At 41.7% G+C, this 22,509-nt stretch overlaps 1 protein-coding gene across 4 annotated transcripts in view; it reads right to left on the bottom strand.

Annotated features, from left to right (window-relative positions):
• DNAJC6 (DnaJ heat shock protein family (Hsp40) member C6) overlaps nt 1–22,509 on the bottom strand; it is a 178,040-nt gene that overhangs the window by 49,773 nt on the left and 105,758 nt on the right. For all 4 annotated transcript variants that reach the window (XM_027537009.1, XM_027537010.1, XM_027537008.1 and 1 more), the window contains exons 2-4: nt 11,141–11,291; nt 9,805–9,854; nt 9,549–9,697 (exon numbers count right to left, since the gene is read on the bottom strand). In XM_027537009.1, the coding sequence (XP_027392810.1) occupies nt 9,549–9,697; nt 9,805–9,854; nt 11,141–11,291 (350 nt within the window). The remainder of the gene's footprint in view (nt 1–9,548; nt 9,698–9,804; nt 9,855–11,140; nt 11,292–22,509) is intronic.

The raw sequence follows: 22,509 nt of genomic DNA on the forward strand, positions 1-22,509 counted from the left end.
TAAAAATAGAATAATTGGGAAGAAAAGATCTGCCATCAGAGGAATTGCAAAATGTACATTTATACAAACTGCTTCCTGTCTGTGATGTTTTTCCTTCCCTTGGTAAATTTCTATTCACAATACAAAGCCCAAGTTCAAGTGTTCTCCTGTCTCTGACAGTTTCTCTTAACACTCACAGGCAGAAATGCTTAGTCATCCTGATCATCAGAGCAACATGGTGAAGCCCACAGGTTGGATTTTCACCTTAGCTTTACCACTTACTACCTAATTAACTTTTGGCAAGGTGCTAACCTCTCCAAGCGGAGAAGGCAATGGCACCCCACTCCAGTACTCTTGCCTGGAAAACCCCATGGATGGAGGAGCCTCGTAGGCTGCAGTCCATGGGGTTGCTAAGAGTCAGACACAACTGAGTGACTTCACTTTCACTTTTCACTTTCATGCATTGGAGAAGGAAATGGCAACCCACTCCAGTGTTCTTGCCTGGAGAATCCCAGGGACGGGGGAGCCTGGTGGGCTGCCGTCTATGGGGTCGCACAGAGTCGGACACGACTGAAGCGACTTAGCAGCAGCAGCAGCAGCAACCTCTCCAAGACTCAAGTCTCTTGTGTGTGAAGTAAAAATGGGCATTACAAGGCAGCTGTAAGAATTAAGGAGCATGACATAAACACAGTAAGTGCCAGCTAACTGACAAGCCGTATTCAAATTAAGTGTTTATATCTATCTCCCCATTTAGACACTAAGCTCCAGGAGAAGAGAGACCATTTTTTGTTTTTGTAACCCAAGTACAGAACCCACACGCTAGTCCAATGGAAGGCACTCAGTAGGTATTTGCTGAGTGAATGAACGAATGAAAGAACCAAGGAAGGAACCCTATGTGGTAATCTCTTCTTATAATATGATTTATCTTTGTCTATGTGTAAAAGATCTTGAAGAAGCAATGGTGAATTAATTTTGTTGAATTTTTAGATTATGACTATGTAAAAGTGTAGAAAATTTATTTTCTCAGGTAGTATTCAGGCAGCATTTTTAAACCTTTTAGAAATTATATGTCACCCCTACAAATACTAAATGTCAGTATCTATAATGAGTCTCAGCTAAAAGCTGGCTAAATTGTTCTTAGCACAATACACCAATTGTTCAGAATCATTAAATAGATCAAGTAAATAATATTAATTTAAAGTACTCCATAATTACATATTTACTTGATATATAATTACACACCATTAGACAAACATACAATTAGAATTTTTTAAAAGCATGTGCTCTGTCTAAAGGGGAAAAACATTAAGGCGTAAAAAAAAATACAAAAAAATTTTTAAACAAAATCAATCACTGCAAGAGGTTTTTGTAGCTCTGTGAGGTTCACAGCTTTGTGCGATAAGCACAATCCTTGGGCAGGTGACACTTCATCATGCTGCCTCCAGTCTCTCTGAACCCCTCCCGGAGTAGCAGACAGCAGAAAACGCCATATGGATTACAGGCTGCCATGATACCACCCGGAGGGAAAGGAGGCCAAAGCAGCACAGGGCTGAATGCTATTCGGTTTTCATCTTTCTGTCTCCCCAGGCAAGAGAGGAGATGACAGAAGCATCCCATTTGCTGAGCATAAGAGCAAAAGATGCTATAGAGAATCAGACTGAAGAGTCATATCCAGTGTTTTAAGAATCTGATTCCATTTTTGGAGGACAGAGGTACTTCAGGCAATTGGGACTGCAGCCTACCAGGCTCCTCCATCCATGGGATTTTCCAGCCAAGAGTACTGGAGTGGGTTGCCATTGCCTTCTCCAAATGGTGATTATAGCTTCCCCTTACTGAAGGCTTACTCTAAGCCAGACACTGGTGTCAAATGTATTCCTTATAGCACACCCACAGAAAAATATTCTAAGTATTTGTGAGATAGAAATCCTTATTGTCATCTCCACTCACTACAGGAGGATGAGTTTTAGATGACATGAAGTGACTTACCCAAGAAGCGGAAGAGTTGAGATGTGAATCTAGGATAATTTTTGTGCACATCATATGAATTTCACCTCAGTAAAAAATAATAAAAATTTGTACACTGTCTGATGATTATTAACTACAATTCCATACATTTCTGAGGCAGTTATGGCACCACATGGGGGCTATTTTTTTTTTTTTACCAAGGTTAATAAGACAGTCAAGTCACTGAAGGCTGCAAAACTAGAATGTGGGACTTTGAGGTTCTCTGGCTCCCAGGCCAGGGGTATTTTTCTGCCCCATTATTTCCTACCCTTACATTGATGCACAGTGACAGAGGAGAGATGAAGATAATCTATAAAGTCATTCCTCTATGGCCAACTCCCCTCACCATCCAGAAAACCAGCAGAGAAACAACTAGGAGCTATGGTGACCTCTTTAGTGAGTTCTGGAAGGAAAAAGGAAAAAAACGGGACCTTCAAAAAAAATCACAAACCCTTTAAGAAACCCAACTTGATCATGTATTTTCCTAAAATTAAATTATTTGCAAAGAGGAAGAAATTCTATAAGATTATACAGTTTAGAAATACTGGAAATAAAATAAGATTCTAAAAGAACTAGCTGGGTTTATCTTTTCTATGTTACTAACTGGGCTCCTTCAGCTTGCTCCTTCCTGGTTGCACAGAGGGAGAAGCAGGCTCAAAGTGGCACTTACATTCACATTATCAGGATGTAAGAACTTTAGGGCAGCCTAGATTTGCTGGCCATTCATCCACTTTTCCATTTATTGCCAACAATAACACCAAGAAATGTGTAAAGCAGTGGTTCCTGAAACTAGGACATAGCTACAAAACTGTGCAGAAATGGAACCAGTACACACACACATACACTCACTCAGAGTGAATGAGTACAGTGTATATTTGGGGGACGATGAAAAAGGTTGGGTATAGATACTGGTGGTGATTATACACTATTATGAGTGTATTTAATGCTGCTGAATTGTACCCTTACAAATGTCTAAAATGGTATGTTTATGTTATATGTCTTCTATCATAATAAAGAAAAAATAGGAGTGAAAATACATGGTTAAACTCTGAAGTCCATGCATGAATCAAAATATACAATGGATTCATGTCTGTTTAACTTAGATTCAGAACATCTGGTTTAGATGATGCATCTCACTGGTCTCCAGGACTTCGCTGTCAATAGCATGACTTTTATTTCCTCAAGGAGGATACTGGCTAAGAAGAGGAAAAAAATTGACATTCAACACCTCCTCTTCAGTCCTGAATAGGAATTCTAACACTATGAACACAGGGCTATCAGCTATGCTTTGTTTTGAGTCAAGATCAGATCAGATCAGATCAGTCGCTCAGTCATGTCTGACTCTTTGCGACCCCATGAATCGCAGCATGCCAGGCCTCCCTGTCCATCACTAACTCCCGGAGTTCACTCAGACTCACGTCCATTGAGTCAGTGATGCCATCCAGCCATCTCATCCTCTGTTGTCCCCTTCTCCTCTTGCCCCCAATCCCTCCCAGCATCAGAGTCTTTTCCAATGAGTCAACTCTTCACATGAGGTGGCCAAAGTACTGGAATTTCAGCTTTAGCATCATTTCTTCCAAAGAAATCCCAGGGCTGATCTCCTTCAGAATGCACTGGTTGGATCTCCTTGCAGTCCAAGGGACTCTCAAGAGTCTTCTCCAACACCACACTTCAAAAGCATCAATTCTTCAGTGCTCAGCCTTCTTCACAGTCCAACTCTCACATCCATACATGACCACAGGAAAAACCATAGCCTTGACTAGACGAACCTTTGTTGGCAAAGTAATGTCTCTGCTTTTGAATATGCTATCTAGGTTGGTCATAACTTTCCTTCCAAGGAGTAAGCGTCTTTTAATTTCATGGCTGCAGTCACCATCTGCAGTGATTTTGGAGCTCAAAAAAAATAAAGTCTGACACTGTTTCCACTGTTTCCTCATCTATTTCCCATGAAGTGATGGGACCGGATGCCATGATCTTCATTTTCTGAATGTTGAGTTTTAAGCCAACTTTTTCACTCTCCTCTTTCACTTTCATCAAGAGGCTTTTTAGTTCCTCTTCACTTTCTGCCATAAGGGTGATGTCATCTGCATATCTGAGGTTATTGATATTTCTCCTGGCAATCTTGATTCCAGCTTGTGTTTCTTCCAGTCCAGCGTTTTTCATGATGTACTCTGCATATAAGTTAAATAAACAGGGTGACAATATACAGCCTTGATGAACTCCTTTTCCTATTTGTAACCAGTCTGTCCTTCCATGTCCAGTTCTAACTGCTGCTTCCTGACCTGCATACAGGTTTCTCAAGAGGCAGGTCAGGTGGTCTGGTATTCCCATTTCTTTCAGAATTTTCCACAATTTATTGTGATCCACATAGTCAAAGGCTTTGGCATAGTCAATAAAGCAGAAATAGATGTTTTTCTGGAACTCTCTTGCTTTATCCATGATCCAGCGGATGTTGGCAATTTGATCTCTGGTTCCTCTGCCTTTTCTAAAACCAGCTTGAACATCAGGAAGTTCACGGTTCACATATTGCTGAAGCCTGGCTTGGAGAATTTTGAGCATTACTTTACTAGCGTGTGAGATGAGTGCAATTGTGCGGATCCTCTGCTAAAACTGAAACTAAACACAGAGTCCTATTTTAATATTCTGTGCATGGGGTCACAAAGAGTCAGACACGGCTGAGCAACTAACACTTTCATACATACCTACATACGCAAATGCTAAGAAACTGCTATTTAATTATTTCATATGATTCCTGTCAACCCATGTGGTTTCTAAGCATAAAAGTTAATCAAAATAAAGAATGATGCCCGTCAGCAAAATAAGATCATCTTAGAAACAGCCTGTCTCTTGTCATCACCACCTTTATCTCCAAACACACATCACATAATAAAAAGGTAAAATGGCTGAGTTCAGGATTCAAGATACAGAGATATAGACAGAGCTCCATTCATGTGAGTCCCTACACAAAACTGGTCTTGTGTTTGGTCTCTTCCAGCAGTGGTATCCATGGAAGCCTTGGCCATCTACATTTATTAAAATAAGACTTAACTGCAGACCTAGTCCTCCACTGGTCTGGAAGGAGGAGAAAATGATTTCAGTCCTTGAAGACAGGAAGATGAGAACCAAGAACATGTTTCTAAGTCATGCAACAATATGATGCAAATCAGCTTGTAGTGTTAGTGTTGGGAAGAGAAAGGACTAGGGACTTGGAAAGATATGCAGTCTGATCAAAAGCAGAGCTATGCTGAAAATTCTAAGGCCGTGGGACTGTCTTCCTGAGATGCACCTAAGGGTTGAGTGAAGTCAGAGGGTCTAGTCCCATTCTGTGGAGTTCTGGGACCATCTGTAAAGGGCTAACGATGTAGTGCAGTTCTGTCTTTTAGGGGAAAGAATTGGAATTGGCACGCAGAAATCCTCGTGTTAGTGAAGCTAGGCGAACAAAGAAAGAGTGGGGCTGTGGAATGGGTGGCCTGTCAAGGAGTGGGAGCAGCTCATGGATGAGACAATGTGTCTCCCCTGGTGGGAGCATGGGTTCTCAGGACATGAAGAACAGTGAAAGATGAGCTAGAGAGCACAGAGGCCAGATCATGAAAAGACAGGTAAGATACCCTCTACAGTTTGCATGGAGAAGAAATAACCCCACCCCTTTCACCTAGATGAGATTTACTCATGCTTTGGGGTCCAGCTCTCACTACTGTCTCCCTTCACTAAACTTCCTCAGTATGTATTGTAAATATTATTTCCATTTGTCTTGAGAACATCCTGGCTTCTTTCTCCAGCTAGGCTGAGGTGCCTTGAGAACAAGAATCAAATTTTTATTCGATATCTACATATTCAACAATACTTGGCACATTTGATCATCTGAGAAACCTTTCCTAGCCAGGCCAGGCATCACTCTAGGCAGCAAATTAAAAAACGTGCTCTCTGCTCTTTGACCCAGATAACCACAATGGTGTGATCACTCACCTAGAACCAGACATCCTGGAGTCCGAAGTCAAGTGGGCCTTAAGAAGCATCACAATGAACAAAGCCAGTGGAGGTGGTGGAATTCCAGCTGAGCTATTTCAAGTCCTAAAAGATGATACTGTTAAAGTGCTACACTCAATATGCCAGCAAATTTGGAAAACTCAGCAGTGGCCACAGGATTGGAAAAGGTCAGTTTTCATTCCAATCCCAAAGAAAGACAATGCCAAAGAATGTTCAAACTACTGCACAATTGTACTCATCTCACACACTAGCAAAGTAATGCTCAAAATTCTCCAAGTGAGGCATGAACAGTACATGAACCAAGAACTTCTGGATGTACAAGCTGGATTTAGAAAAGGCAGAGGAGCCAGAGATCAAATTGCCAACATCCACTGGGTCATCAAAATAGCAAGAGAGTTCCAGAAAAACATCTACTTCTGCTTTACTGACTATGCCAAAGCCTTTGACTGTGTAGACAGGATAAAGCACGAGTTGGAATCAAGATTGCCGGGGGAAATATCAATAACCTCAGATACGCAGATGACACCACCTTTATGGCAGAAAGTGAAGAGGAACTGAGGAGGCTCTTGATGAAAGTGAAAGAGGAGAGTGAAAGAGCTGGCTTAAAACTCAACATTCAAAAGACGAAGATCATGGCATCTGGTCCCATTACTTCATGGCAAATAGATGAGGAAACAGTGAGAGACTTTATTCTGGGGGGCTCTAAAATCACTGCAGATGGTGACTGCAGCCATGAAATTAAAAGATGCTCCTTGGAAGAAAAGCTATGACAAACTTAGACAGCATATTAAAAAGCAGAGACATTACCTTGCCAACAAAGGTCCATCTAGTCAAAGCTATGGTTTTTCCAGTAATCAAGTATGGATGTGAGAGTTGGACTATAAAGAAAGCTGAGTGCCAAAGAATTGATGCTCTTGAACTGTTGTGTTGGAATAGACTCTTGAGAGTCCCTTGGTCTGCAAGGAGATCCAACCAGTCCATCCTAAAGGAAATCAGTCCTAAATATTCATTGGAAGGACTGATCTTGAAGCTGAAACTCCAATACTTTGGCCACCGATGCGAAGAACTGATTCATTGGAAAAGACCCTGATGCTGGAAAAGATTGAAGGCAGGGGGAGAAGGGGATGACAGAGGATGAGATGGTTGGATGGCATCACTAACTCGATGGACATGAGTTTGAGCAGGCTCCGGGAGTTGGTGATGGAAGGGGGACCTGGCATGCTGCAGTCCACGCGGTTGCAAAGAGTAGAACATGACTGAGCGACTGAACTGAACTGCTCTTTGAGGGCAGTGAGAACAGCCCAAGGCAGGTGGTCCATGTTCAGTTTCTTGTTCCTTTGGTAAGACTGCTAAGTCTGGTCACAAAATATGTGCTTATACTAATTGATGCCTTTCTTTAAATGTCTTTATAGAGATTGCTTTTATAAATCATATATGTATATATGCATAATCATATATGCATATGTTAATATGCATGAATACTTCTATAATGATATTATATCTTTATTTACTTCCAGAGGGAAAATTTTTCAGACGATCACAAATATTTCAAGATGAAATAAAATTTCTATGGAATATTATGCAGGATGTTTCATGGTCCTTCAATTATGAAAATAATGGCATTTTATGTATAACTGAGTCACTTTGCTATAAAGCAGAGACTGGCACAACACTGAAAATCAACTATACTTCAATAAAAACAAAGAAGAAAGAAAATGATGGCACTGAGTTTTTAAACCAAAAAGATCAATTCGAAAGATTTGTTGAATTATAAATAAAATATCTACCCACATTTTTGTGGATGCTAATTTACTTGCTCTCAATAAGGTAATAGATGGAATAAGAGTTGGAAGGGCAGTTAATTATAGTGAAATTTTAAAGAGCTGCATTTAAAATCTGTTATAGAATGGGAATTTAGAGCAAACCACTTGAGAACAGTTTTATCAGTGCTTCTCAGAAAGTGGTCCCCAGGGCAACAGCAGGAGTATCCAGGAAGTTGTGACCACAGCAGCTTGTCATCACACCCCTCTGCCAAAGCAGAAGGGCCAGGTCTGGGTGTTTAAAAGCCCTCTAGGAGATTCTGATGTATATTAAATCTTGAGAACCACTGGGTGACCTCTTGCCTTATTTGGAAACACTCTGAGAAAAGAGAATCCTTCACAAAATTCTCCCTTATCTTATTGAACATTAGGCTAGGAAGTGGTCTAAGAGAGCATACAGAATAATTTCTAGATTTTACAGATCAGGAAACTGAGGCCCAGAGATCATTAATGGCAACTAAAGTTTGGAGCAAAATGCTTTCTGGCATCAAAACTGAGATCCTTGATGCAGAGTAAACACAGCCAGGTATTATTTTGCATATTTGAAATCAAGTTTCACTTTTACAGGACTTCCCTGGTGGCTCAGACAGTAAAGAATCCATCTGCAATGCAGGAGACATGGGTTCGATCCTTGGATTGGGAAGATCCCCTGGAGAAGGAAATGGCAACCCACTCCAGTATTCTTGCTTGGAGAATCCCATGGACAGAGGAGCCTGGTGAGCTATAGTCCATGGTGTCACAAACAGTCAGACATGACCGAGTGACTAACACTTCACTTTTACAAGGTCCAATGTGTAAAAAACCCTTTCTATTTATTCAGAAATCCAGATGCAGCTGCAGAACCAATCATAGCTAAAGGCTAAGTTGAGATATTTGAAAATGTTCTTGAGAGAGAAAAAGCCTTATTATTTTAGTGAGTAAATTGAATTCAGTGGCCAGAAATATTAGACTTGGCATTAGATTCAAACCAAAGCCAGCTCGCATCACTCCTTAACCAGCCTGAAACTAGAACTCTTTCTGTGCCCAGTCCCAAAAGCTCCTTGAGAGGATAAATCTGTTTTCTAGGTAATACTCTCAGCCCAGAGCAATGGCTAAGTTACCTCACTTCTCTGTACCTCAGTTTTTCCATCTACTTCAGAGGACTGTTGAGAGAATTAATAATGTCTTGCATGTAAAGTTCCCGGCACACTGGAAATGCTCTAAAAATGTGCTGCCGGTGTCAGCACTATAAATACGAGCAATTGCATCACGAAACCCACAGTGTGGCTTTTACGTGCTACACCTCACCTATGAAAAATGTACCTCTACCAAAAGTCAGAAAGCTCTTTCCATTAAAACTGGTGTGTCTCTACTGGTCCCACCACACTGCTTCAACGTGATGCCAAAGCAGCAGTAAGGAAGGGTGAAAGGCGTCATTAGTGCTCCAGTAGGAGGGTCTCCAACTGCCCTACAGAGCAGTCCAGTCTTCACTGAGCCACACAGCAACGTGCCCTAACAACTGAGCAGCCAGTCACAGCTGATTTGAGGCCCCCAATTAGCCGGTACCTCACTGACACAGAAACTTTCCTGCAAACATCGTCACCCAAGGAAAAGCTTCAGAATATGTTATAGTAGCCTAGTAAGAATTTTACAGACAGAGAAGTATAGACAGTGCATAGTTTTTCAGCTCCATGTGCCTCGGGGCACAGGCTTTGAGAATAGCTCTTTAAGGGTAAAATACCCTGTTTTAACCTTGTGATCAGGTCTAAAATTCCTTACCCTGCTGTGAAACTTGGCAGTTCGATAAGACTTGGGCGACAGATTGTATACCGTGTAGTGGTCAAGATGTCTGGAATCCAAAAAGCTTCGAATATCATCAACCTGATTCCTGAATCCTATGTCAACACTGTCCAGAGGAAAGGACATCACTGGGAAGGTGAACACAGAAAGAAAATAGGTTAAACAGGTGTGCGGTCACAACGGGCAGCCGTTGAGAGCTGAGCCACTGAGCTGTTAATAAACGTGAGGAACTTACCAATAATTCTGGAGGTAACATAAGTGAAGTCTAAATCTCCTTTCGTGTAGCTAAAAGCAAGACAGGAAAGGGCATTCATTAAAATGATCCAAATATCCCAAGATCTCTCTCTCTCTCTCAGCCACCTGTGCATCACATCCCTGGACATTTCCATCCAGTAGCCACATTTTTATTTCCCTCAAGGCCGCCTTCTCTCTACCAAGGAAGCATTGTTGACAGAAGACAACCCGCACGCTCGGGAGCACACATCTACCCCTCCAAACAGGGCACCCCAAAATCCTTTGTAGATGCCACTTCATGAACAGAATCCATCTCAGAGGAGAAAACACTGCTAATTTATTAACACTGATTGTCTCAGCCTCTTCACCTACAGGAAGACAGCTCCCCTAAGTGTCCCCTAAGATTTCCTCTGGGATGGACTGGTTGGATCTCCTTGCAGTCCAAAAGACTCTCAAGAGTCTTCTCAAGCAGGTAGAAGAGGAAGTGATGGAGGAAAAACAGAGGACCCTTTGTTGAGGTCTATAAGGTGTTAGGTGGAGACTGAAGGTAAAGGATAAAATTATATGTGAACAAAAATTAAAATGCTGATTAATATACTGGACTACACACATGGATTTCTGCTTTAAAACCACATTTTGTAACTAAATGGCAACCCACTCCAGTATTCTTGCCTGGAAAATCCCATGGACAGAGGAGCCTGGAGGGCTTCAGTCCATAGCGTCACAAAGAATCAGACACAACTGAAGCGACTTAGCCTAGCACAGCACACTGTAACTTAAAAGGACCCTAGAACTTTCGAATTCCTAATGTTAAAAAAAATATATGGCCCGCTTGTAAAAGTTTCATACAGGAGAAAGGTAGGAAACTTCTCCCAGTAAATAAATGTTAAAGGGCTATTAAAATATAAAAACAAAATTCTGTTTTGAATACAATCCATAAGTACTGCTTACTTGGATTGCATGTGCATTATTACCTCACTTAATTCCTGAACCACTGAAGACATAAACCTTAGCAGAGTATAAAAGTAGAGCTCCAAGAGGTTAGTTAATGTGCCTTAGGTTAACAAGGGCAGGTACTGCGTTAAAATCCAGAATAATGGATTTGAAAGCCAGGGATGGCAACCACTATCCTCTAATGTACAGTGAGCCAAGTCCTCCTAGCCTGTGCCTGTAGCTTCTCAAAGACTCAATCTGATGACTTCAATGGCATTCCTCAATCAGACCCCATGTGACTGCATCACAAAATTGATAGTCTTTGAGGCAGATAAGCAGTTGGCAGGTAACCAGATCCTCTGGGGGCACAAAGTCCATTAACGTAAAGGGAAGAACGCACATACCTGGTAACAGATTGTATAACTCTGGAAGACGTGTCTTTGAGAGTGTCTTTCAAGTTGTCCTTTAGGTTGCTAAAGAGCCTCCCTGCCCCTCCTTTCACCATGTCAAAAAGACCTCCGCCATAGCTGGGCTCCATGTCTGGAGATGAGGCACCTGCCAACGGAAATCAGAAAAAGAAGTAATAGCAGAAAAAGAGGTAATGGGTTTCCCAGGTGGCTCGAAAGTAAGGAGAAAAAAAAAAAAATCTGCGTGCCAATGTAAGAAATGCAGAAGAACGCGGGTTCAACCTCTGGGTCTGGAAGATACCCTGGAGAAGGAAATGGCAACCCACTCCAGTATTCTTGCCTGGAGAATCCCATGGACAGAGGAGCCTGGTAGGCTATAGTCCATGGGGTCACAAAGAGTTGGACACGACTTAGCAACTAAGCGTGATGAATATGTGGCATGGATGAGGAATATCCCCTTATTATTAGAAGCTACCCACCAGTCCATTCTGAAGGAGATCAGCCCTGGGATTTCTTTGGAAGGAATGATGCTAAAGCTGAAACTCCAATACTTTGGCCACCTCATGCGAAGAGTTGACTCATTGGAAAAGACTCTGATGCTGGGAGGGATTGGGGGCAGGAGGAGAAGGGGACGACAGGATGAGATGGCTGGATGGCATCACTGACTCGATGGACGTGAGTCAGAGTGAACTCCGGGAGTTGGTGATGGACAGGGAGGCCTGGCATGGTGCGATTCATGGGGTTGCAAGGAGTCGGACACGACTGAGAGACTGAACTGAACTGAACTGAACCCTGTTCCCATTTGGGGACTGTTTCTTACCATAGCATAACTTAGCTTATCAAGATTGATACATGAAGCAAGTAGGAATCTGTGCTGCTAAGTCACTTCAGTCGTGTCCGACTCTGTGCAACCCCACAGTCGGCAGCCCACCAGGCTTCCCCGTCCCTGGGATTCTCCAGGTAAGAACACCGGAGTGGGTTGCCATTTCCTTCTCCAATGCATGAAAGTGAAAAGTGAAAGTGAAGTTGCTCAGTCGTGTCTGACTCTAGCGACCCCATGGACTGCAGCCTACCAGGCTCCTCCGTCCATGGGATTTTCCAGGCAAAAGTACTGGAGTAGGGTGCCATTGCCTTCTCCGAGGAATCTGTGCAGAGGAAGCTAATATAAACAACAGCCAGGCAGGTTGTACAGAACAGCAGGTATGAGTCTGAGTCCCTCTCACTGGGTTCTGGCCCAGCCTTGCTATTCCTAACTGTAAGAACTTGGGAAGCCTTTCTAAGCCTCTTTCTTGGTGTCTATAAAATTGGGATAAAAATAATGCCTACTTCATCAGAAAACCTTAAATAAGTGTATTTTAAGCTATTCGAATGCTGCTGCTGCTAAGTCACTTCAGTCGTGTCCGACTCTGTGCGACCCCACAGTCGGCGGCCCACCAAGGCTTCCCCGTCCCTGGGATTCTCCAGGCAAGAAAACTGGAGTGGGTTGCCATTTCCTTCTCCAATGCATGAAAGGGAAAAGTGAAAGTGAAGTCGCTCAGTCGTGTCCGACTCTTTGCGACCCCATGGACTGCAGCCTACCAGGTCCTCCATCCATGGGATTTTCTAGGCAAGAATAGTACCTACTATATTAAGGAGTCAACAGATTTGCAGCTATACTATTTCTATGCTGCACCCTGAAATTCCTATGTTGATATTTTTTCATCTTTGTTCACTTTTCAACTCTATGATGACAAAGGGCAAGAATGGCATCTCTAGTTTTTTATTTTTTAAATGCAGTATTTGTTGTATACTTCAAAATATGTTAAGAGGATAGATCTCTGGATCTCAGGTACAGTAGAACACAGGACCTTATTTAGCTTACAGGAGCAAACCTCTGTAACTCTGAATCTGTTGCTGACTGAGTTTCCCTTCATACCTCCCTCAGGACAGGGGGATGGATGCACATCTATGTTCCAACCTGATCAGTTATTTTAAGCGACAAGTAGATACATGCGTGTGGACAATGGCTAAATGTGTCTGTGCGAAGTCTGGAGAGAAAATTTAAAAAAACACAAACAAAAAAAGACGGATCTCATGTTAAGTGTTCTTACAAAACAAAAAGCAAGCCACACAAAAGAACACAGGAAAATTTTTGGAGGTTGTGGTAATAGTATCATGACTATATGCATATATCTAAACTCATCAAGATGTATACATTAAATATGGTGATGTTGTATATATCAATGATACCTCAATAAAGCTTAAAAATTAACTGCCAGAAAAAGGAAAGTTGGAGGAGGAATTTATAAATGAAAATGTCTTAAAAGACCAATCAACCAAGTACAATGCATGGAACTTAATCTGAACAAACCATAAAAAGTGAATGACAGTTCTCTAGTGGTCCAGTGATTGGGACTCTTGAGCTTCCACTGAAGCAGACACGGGTTGGAGCCCTCATCAGAGCCAAAAAAATTACATAAATAAATAAAAAGTTAATGACATTTATGGGCAATAAGGATTTGAACAATTAACTGGGTATTCAACATTAAGGATTTATTGTTAATTTTTAGGTATAATAATGATATTGTAGTTATATTACATGTAGTCCTTATCTTCTAGAATACTGAAATATTTATAAATTTTAAATTGCAGTGCTTTATATTTTAAAAAACAAATAGAGAATAATAAAATATTCATGTAATAAAACCCTGAATTGTTAACATATACAGCACTATTTGCTAGGTATTATTTTAAACATCTTACCTATGTTTACTCATCCCAAAAGCATACTTATGAGGTAGATAATATTATTTTTCCATTTCATACATCAAAAATACCAAGGCATAGAGGTTAAGCCACTTGTCTAAGTGTATATGGCTCATTGGCTAATAAGTCTTGGGCAGATTTTGGGATTTAAGCCCTATGCAACCTGGACAAAAGTATCCCTCTTTCTTCTCCTAATACTATCTTGAATTTAATATTTATCATTCCAAATAATTTCTTTAAACTTTTCTTACATATGTAGGTATCCACAGGTAATACATTAATATTATTTTTCATGTTTTCAAACTGCATTCTCCTTAGCACTTAGTATGGTCAGACTTTAACATTTTTACCAACCTGGTGAATGAGACAACATCTCCTTTTGGTCTTATTTGTGGTTTCCCTAATTATCAGAAGAGGAGGTATCTTTTCTTGTGTTTACTGGCCAGGTAGGTGTTCTTTAAACCATACTTCACTATATCTACTAAACTCCTCCGAGCTGTAGGAGTTCAAACACATACCTATAAATACATGCTGACTGTAATGTGCTTATCCCTTGATCACAAGAGCTTTTGATGGCCAAGTCACCATTAGCCATCTATTTGAAAACAAGGCTCTATTAGAAATTGCAAAGAGCAATCAATGAATAGACACACGAATAAACACTTATAAAGTCTACCACTTACCAAGTTCTCTCAAGCACTAGACTCCACTTGGACTTTTATGTTAGTACAGTTTCATGTTGTGGGAGATAAGGAGGGTGTTTATTATCCCCATTTTAAAGGCAAAGAAACAGAGGCTCAAACAGGGTAGCAACTCACCTAAGATCTCAGCTAATGAGCAATAGAGCCAGGGATTCAAGCTCAAGTCTGTACCCTTCCGAAGTCTATGCCACCCCTACCATTGCACACTCCTCCACAGCTCCATTCCAGTCCACAGTTTCAACAGCTGTATTCAGGAGGATCCTCAGCTGCCTCACACACAGCCATCCCTCTCCAACTCTTTGCTCCTCTCCACCTCCCACATGTCTGCCTTTATCTGGCTGCTCTCGGCAGCAGCTGTCCTCCCAACAAGCTCTCTCACAAATCACTGCATCTGTCAGACCAACCAAACCAATCTCATTACTCCGGCAGCTAAGCCTCTGTCACCCTCACTGCTTCACAGCCCTACATAATTGCCAGGAGCCAGCCCAATGAGCAGCTCCTCCTAGGCGAGGGCTAGGGCCACAGATCTAAGAATGTTCTCTTGTGTTCTGCTTCTGTGAGAAAAAGGGCATATTATTTCCCTTTAAACACACTCACACATAAAAGGCTGTATCGTGTTTTCATTTTAAATACAATAAGGATAGGGCAACATATGCTTATAAATCCTCATTTCCACCCCAAGTTCCCATTCCAGCCTGAATACCATTCTCATATATGATTGTTCCAAGAGATGACACCAAATTGATTATTCAGACCTCTCTCTGACTCTCGATTTCCTGCTGGAATAGAACTCCAAGACACCAACCTATTAAAAGATATAAATACCCTTGATTATCTAAAAATCAGGCTCTTATCATCACTCAGGCTGCATGCTCTGTTCATTAGAGCCTTGGAACCCTGCAGAAACCAGAACCATTTGGCAGAGCTACAACGTCTGTAACCTCTATATACCCAACTTATATGTCAAACTAACCAGGACACAAAAAAGAAAAGAAAGACACTATCTGACATTACAGGGCTTTGAGGAGTGTATTTTGGCTTTCCTTAATCAGCTATATGAGTGTCAGAAGCACAGAATCTAAAAAGGATTTTGGAGACTCAGCTTGTTAAGAGGAAAAGCAGAAAGTCTTCGAAAAGTGACATAACAGAGAGAGAAACAGTGACATGCAGGAGGAAGACAGTGACTAATAGATCAGGGGTCGACAAACCACAGCCCACAGGCCAAACCCAGTCTGCTGTCTGTTTTTACACAGTCTGTGAAATAAGTATGGCTTTTACCACTTTTAAATGATTGGAAAAAAAAGTCAAAAGAAGAATAATGTTAAACACACTTAAAAACTACATGAAGGTCAAACTCCAACGTTTATAAGTATAGTCTTAGTAGAAAACACCTATACTCATTCATTTACACACTGTCTATGGCTTCTCTCATGCTACGATGGCCAAGATGAAGAGCTGTGATGGAGACCTTATGGCTCATAAAATCCAATGTACTTACTATCTGGTCCTTTATAGAAAAAGTTTTTTAATCCCTGCACTAAATGGCTGAAAGATTCTGCATTCTTAGGAATCCAGATCTTGCCACCTCTAACACTTTTCTAAATGCTTCATGTGAAAAACACACACCCTGGGCTTAGAAAGAGTCTTTGGAGATTTGAAGGTCTAAGAGGGTGGGAGCGGGGACGTCAGAGTTGAGACAGCATGAGAGTGCCACCCAAGGAGAAAGAGTCCAGGTCTGTGCCCCTAAGCCTCCAGGTAGAATCCTGTCTTGTGATGTCTTTTCATTTTAAAATCTAATCCCACCTAAGATAAGCACAAGAGAACTACACTTTGCTCCCTGTGTCATTTCTAAGATGTGATAAACAAGTTTTTCTTGGGATTCCTAATGTTTAGGAAACTAGAAACAGCATCCTATCTCTCCCAAGTCATGAGAACTCACCATGGCTATGACTTGACCTGTTCTTACTCCCAGAGTGACACCAAATTTATCTCTCCTAGGAGAGAGTCTCTTCCCATGGGTCTATTAGTCAGCTGTTTGCTCATTTACTTATACTAAGCATCAGTCCAAAAAAGATTTGAGATGATCTGATAGTTATTTAGAATTTAAAAAATAAATGTATTTTTCAGTCCAGTTCAGTCACTCAGTCATGTCCAACTCTTTGTGACCCCATGAACAGCAGCACACCAGGCCTCCTTGTCCATCACCAACTCCTGGAGTTTACCCAAACTTATGTCCATTGAGTCAGTGATGCCATCCAACCATCTTATCCTCTGTCGTCCCCTTCTCCTCCTGCCCTCAATCTTTCCCAGCATCAGGGTCTTTTCAAATGAGTCAATTCTTCGCATCAGGTGGACAAAGCATTGGAGTTTCAGCTTCAACATCAGTCCTTCCAATGAACACCCAGGACTGGTCTCCTTTAGGATGGACTGCTTGGATCTCCTTGCAGTCCAAGGGACTCTCAAGAGTCTTCTCCAACACCACAGTTCAAAAGCATCAATTCTTCTGCACTCAGCTTTCTTTATAGTCCAACTCTCACATCCATACATGACTACTAAGAAGACCAAAAAAATGTTAAGATTGGTCTTAACTGCCTTAACGTAACTAGAAATAAAAGAAAAGTAAGTGTGGGTATTTTTCATAAACATCTAATTGATTTTTCAGCTGTGGGCAAAACACCCTGAGAAACACTGTGAAATAAGAAGGCAGATGTTGACAGAGGCCTTATCTTGGAAAGTCCATAATGGACGGTGGGCATTCCCCATATATGCTTTCACTGCTAATGCAATATATATATATGCTTATGACACTCTAGGCTGCGTATATTTTCACTTGGTAACCCCTAAGAAAGGATGTTCCTCCATAAAGTACTGTCACCAAAAGAAAAAGAAGGTATGCAAATATTTATGCATAAAGATGTTCACTGAGACTTCAGTGGTTAAAAATCTGCCTTCCCACGCAGGGGACGTTGGTTTGATCCCTGGTGAGGGAACTAAGATCCCACAAGCCATGGGGCAACTAAGCCCACCTGCTGCGAGACAGCCTGAGCGCTGCAACTAGAGAAGCCTGCAAGCTGCAGGCTGCAGTGAAGACCCAGTGCAGCCAAAAAAAAAAGATGTTCACTGAGGTACTGCCTACAATGGCAAGAGACAATAAAGGATGTATTGTCCCACAGTAAGAGATTGATTGAGTATCTCTAAGAATGCAACTAGCTCCTAGTTATTAAATTAGCTATTAATATCACTTTGTAGAAGAGTACAGATGCTCATGACAAAAGGCTAAGTGAGAGATAAAGAGGATACAAAAACGCACAGTACAATCTAATTTTTACAAAAGAAAAATATTTGAGTTCAGAGAAAGAATTCAGATGATTTATTAAACACAAATAGTAAACAGAAAATAAAAATTCAAACTTTCTGAATTGCTGGCACCAATCTAAACTCTTTATGCAGTGTGTGTGCTCAGTCGTGTCTGACTCTTTGTGACTCCATAGACTGTAGTCTGCCAGGCTCTTGTGTCCATGGGATTTCCCAGGCATGAATACTGGAGTGGGTTGCCATTTCCTACTCCAGGGGATCTTCCTGACCCAGGGATTGAACCCACGTCTCCTGTGTCTCCTGCACTGGCAGATAGATTCTTTACCACTGTGCCACCTGGGAAGCTCAAATTCTTTATACTGTGCTGTGCTTAGTTGCTCAGTTGTGTCTGACTCTTTGCAACCCCATGGACAGTAGCCTGCCAGGCTCCTCTGCCCATGGGGATTCTCCAGGCAAGAATACTGGATTGGGTAGCCTATCCCTTCTCCAGGGAATCTTCCTGACTCAGGATTCAAACCAGGGGTCTCCTGCATTGCAGACGGATTCTTTACCAGCTGTACTACCAGGGGAGCCCCAAATTCTTTATAGAGAGTATTTAATCTTCACAATTATCCTATGAAGGAGATACCAGACTATCTCAATTTTCCACAGGAGGAAACTGAAGCAAAGACACATCAGTGACTTAACCCAGGTCCCACAGTTAGTAAACCAGGATTTTACTCAGGCAGGCTGCTCCAGAGTCTAGGCTCTTAGTGGCAACATTTTCAATTTTATTTTAATACATTTATTTTTGGGCTATGCTTCAAGGCATGTGGGATCTTAGCTCCCCAACCAGGGATGGAACCCAGGCCCCCTGCAATGGAAGCACTGGACCACCAGAAAGCCCAAGCTGCTACATTTTCAAAATAGTTACAGCAATTATATCTAAGTGGGAGAATGATAAGTGATTTTTTGTTGCTAGACTATAACTTCTAAGCTTTCTATATTTTATATTCATTAGGTTTATAATTTAAAATGTTATATAAAATAAAGACAACAGCCAAGTGATCCAATGTTAAAATTCAGTTTGTCCTTCAATAGAGACCTCCCTCCTCTGCATGTAATTCATATTAGTTCACAGTCACACAGGAGTTTCTCATCCCAGCCTGTGAGATATAAGCAAATGTTGCCCATAAGCCCTTGAGTATTTGCAGGCAGATTCTTTACCGTCTGAGCCACCAAGGAAACCCCTGAGCAGCCCTATATAGATCTTTAACTCCAATCAGGCTGGGAACCTACCACAAACATTTTTCAGTACTTGACTCTATTTCTAAGACCTAAGACCCACTCCATCATGGTAGTAGCTGTCTCAGCTCTGGTAAGATAATCCAGTACATTAAGAACAAGGAAAAGATGGCAAAGGACTCTTGGCAACAGTTAAAGTTCTTGGGACACCAGCCTTCCCCAGTGGGTTCTTTGGGCCTCCACAAAGACATTTCTACACAGCATCGCCTTTCCCACCTCTGGAAGTCTTTGTCATTCAGTTCTAGTAATTATGAATTATTCCATAGTGTTCAGGATCAGCCAGTATGAGGGATAACTGATAATCCAAATTCTGACATGTTTATCTTTTCATATTCCCATTCTTTTGCACCAACAGGGCATTTTCCTCTGTACTTATTTAAGTGCCATCAAACTACAAATGTCCTTTCCTGGCTTCTACAAAGTTGGGATAGAAATTCCCAAAACTAAAGGGACCTTGAAGAGATGCACCATTAGCCCTTATGCTAGGATATTACTATTTCTTCTCCTCAATACTTGGCAAAGGGGCAAAGAACCAGTGTCATCACCACAGAAGGCTTTATCATCCCTGTTTTATAGTAGATTCTTCAAATTCTTGGCTTCCATCATTCAAGAAATGGATCACATGGGGATAACAACTAGATATATCATGAAAAATCCTGCTACCTTGGCTTCTAAAATCAAAGGCTGCTTAAACCTCATTCCCAATTCATCTCAGTTCAAAGAATCTTAAAGAAAACAGGATGGACTTTGGGCAGAGAGATCTTAGACTGAAGACTTAATTTTTTCACTTAAATCTGTGTGACTCTACACATGATTTTTCACTCTTTTAAAGCTGCTTCTGCCTTTGCAAATTGGAACAAATTAAGAAAAAAAGCTTGCCTACATGTCTCATGGTGTCAAAAAGATCAAATGTGATCATGTATGTCAAAGTGATTTTTAAATAATAAGATTTTCTAAAGCAATCAGGAATTTTTATTTTAATTCTTATAAATTCAGTTCTTATACAAATGAGTCAGTGGACTGGATTCAGTTCATTCCAGTCACTCAGTTGTGTCCGACTCTTTGCAACCCCATGGACTGCAGCATGCCAGGCTTCCCTGTCCATCACCAACTCCTGGAGTTTACTCAAACTCATGTCCTTTGAGTCAGTGATGCCATCCAACTATCTCATCCTCTGTCGTCCCCTTCTTCTCCTGCCTTCAATCTTTCCCAGCATCAGGGTCTTTTAAGATGAGTCAGTTCTTTGCATCAGGTGGCCAAAGTATTGGAGTTTCAGCTTCACCATCAGTTCTTCCAATGAACACCCAGGACTGATCTCCTTTAGGATGGACTGGTTGTATCTCCTTGCAGTCCAAGGGACTCTCAAGAGTCTTCTCCAACACCACCATTCAAAGGCATAAATTCTGCTGCACTCAGCCTTCTTTATAGTCCAACTCTCACATCCATACATGACTACTGGAAAACCCAAAGCTTTGACTAGACGGACCTTTGTTGGACAAGTAATGTCTCTGCTTTCTAATATGCTGTCTAGGTTAGTTATAACTTTTTTCCCAAGGAGGAAGCATCTTTTAATTTCATGGCTGCAGTAACCAGAGGGCTCAGACACACCTTTTGCACACAAGGACCCAGAGACCCCACAGAGACTGAGACAGAACTGTGTTTGAGTGTCTCCTGCGGAGGTATGGGTCAGCAGTGGACTGCTGCAGGGGCAGGGGCTCTGGGTACAGTAGACCAGGGGATGGCATAAGCCCTCTTGGAGGAGGTCACCATTAAGCCCACCATAGAGCCACCAGAACTTAAACAGGACTGGGGAAACAGACTCATGGAGGATACAAACAAAACCTGTGTGTGCCAGGATTCAGGAGAAAGGAGCAGTAACCCCACAAGAGACTGACCCAGACTTGCCATGAGTGTCCAGGAGTCTCCAGTGGAGGCGTGGGTCGGTGGTGGCCTGCTGCAAGGTTGGGGGCACTGAAAGAAGCAGTGGACCTTTGGAAGGAGGTCACCATTATCTTCATTACAGCCACCATAGTTTGGTCAAATAACGGGGAGGGAACACAGCCCCACCCATCAATAGAAAATTGGATTAAAGATTTACTGAGCATGGCCCCACCCATCAGAACAAGACCCAGTTTCACCCACAGTCAGTCTCTCCCATCAGGAAGCTTCCATAAGCCTCTTGTCCTTCTCCATCAGAGGGCAGACAGACTGAAAACCACAATCACAGAAAACTAACCAATCTGATCACACAGACCACAACCTTGTCTAACTGAATGAAACTATGAGCCACGCCGTGTGGGGCCACCCAAGATGGATGGGTCATGGTGGAGAGTTCTGACAAAACGTGGTCCACTGGAGAAGAAAATGGCAAACCACTTCAGTATTCTTGCCTTGAGAACCCCATGAACAGTATGAAAAGGCAAAAAGGTAGGACTGGATTAGAGATAACAAATTTCATAGAAAAAAAAGTAAGTGAAAAAACTGACACACCCTATGCCAAACAAAGTTTTAAGAGTCAAAGCCACCACACTCAAAATATGGTGCTTAAGTCAAAACAGGGATAGGAGTCAACTTCTGCTACTAGCTGGATATATAGCCTATTGAAGTTAAACAATTTATCAGGATCTTGATATCCTTATCTGCAAACTGGAAGCTTTAATAGAATCTCACACAGGATCTCAGTGAGGATTATATAAGTCAAAGTTCTACAAACTCTCAGCACAGTGCCTGGAGTGCTGTGCACACTTATTAAATGATAGCTACAAGGTGGCTCTGGGGAATGAAAAGAATAAAGCCATGAAAATGCTGTCTCCAGCAGAGTTAAGCAGCCTCAGAAATTAAAAAAAAAAAGGCCACACTCTTCAGTTTCAGGTTTGATGAAGACAGACAGTAGGGACATGTGCGACAAGGACAGCATCTCTTTCTAAAGCTTCTGCTACAGCACATGTTAATTCTTCACATTTGATGGTCCAGAATCATGAGTGTTTAACAGAGGTGAACCTCTTTATAGTTCTGGTGTTTCTTCTTCCCACCCTGAAATAATCTGGTATGTAATATGGGGAACAATTATATGCTGTTTGCACGACTAATATTCAAGTTCACACAGAATCAAAAATACTGCTTTTGAAATACTGAAATACTTCTGTACTACTTGGCACATAACATGAGCTACGAAACTATAAGGCACTTGATGACATTGCACAGCGGTGGCCCTAGATGTGGACCAGTCTGGCAGCTGCTCGACAGACCAAGAGGGCAGAAGGCCTCGGTGTGTGCGGCATTCACCAGCAGTTCTAAAGGAACTCAGCACTGGCAGGCACA

Source organism: Bos indicus x Bos taurus, chromosome 3 (assembly GCF_003369695.1).
Source record: "Bos indicus x Bos taurus breed Angus x Brahman F1 hybrid chromosome 3, Bos_hybrid_MaternalHap_v2.0, whole genome shotgun sequence".
Taxonomy (NCBI): domain Eukaryota; kingdom Metazoa; phylum Chordata; class Mammalia; order Artiodactyla; family Bovidae; genus Bos; species Bos indicus x Bos taurus.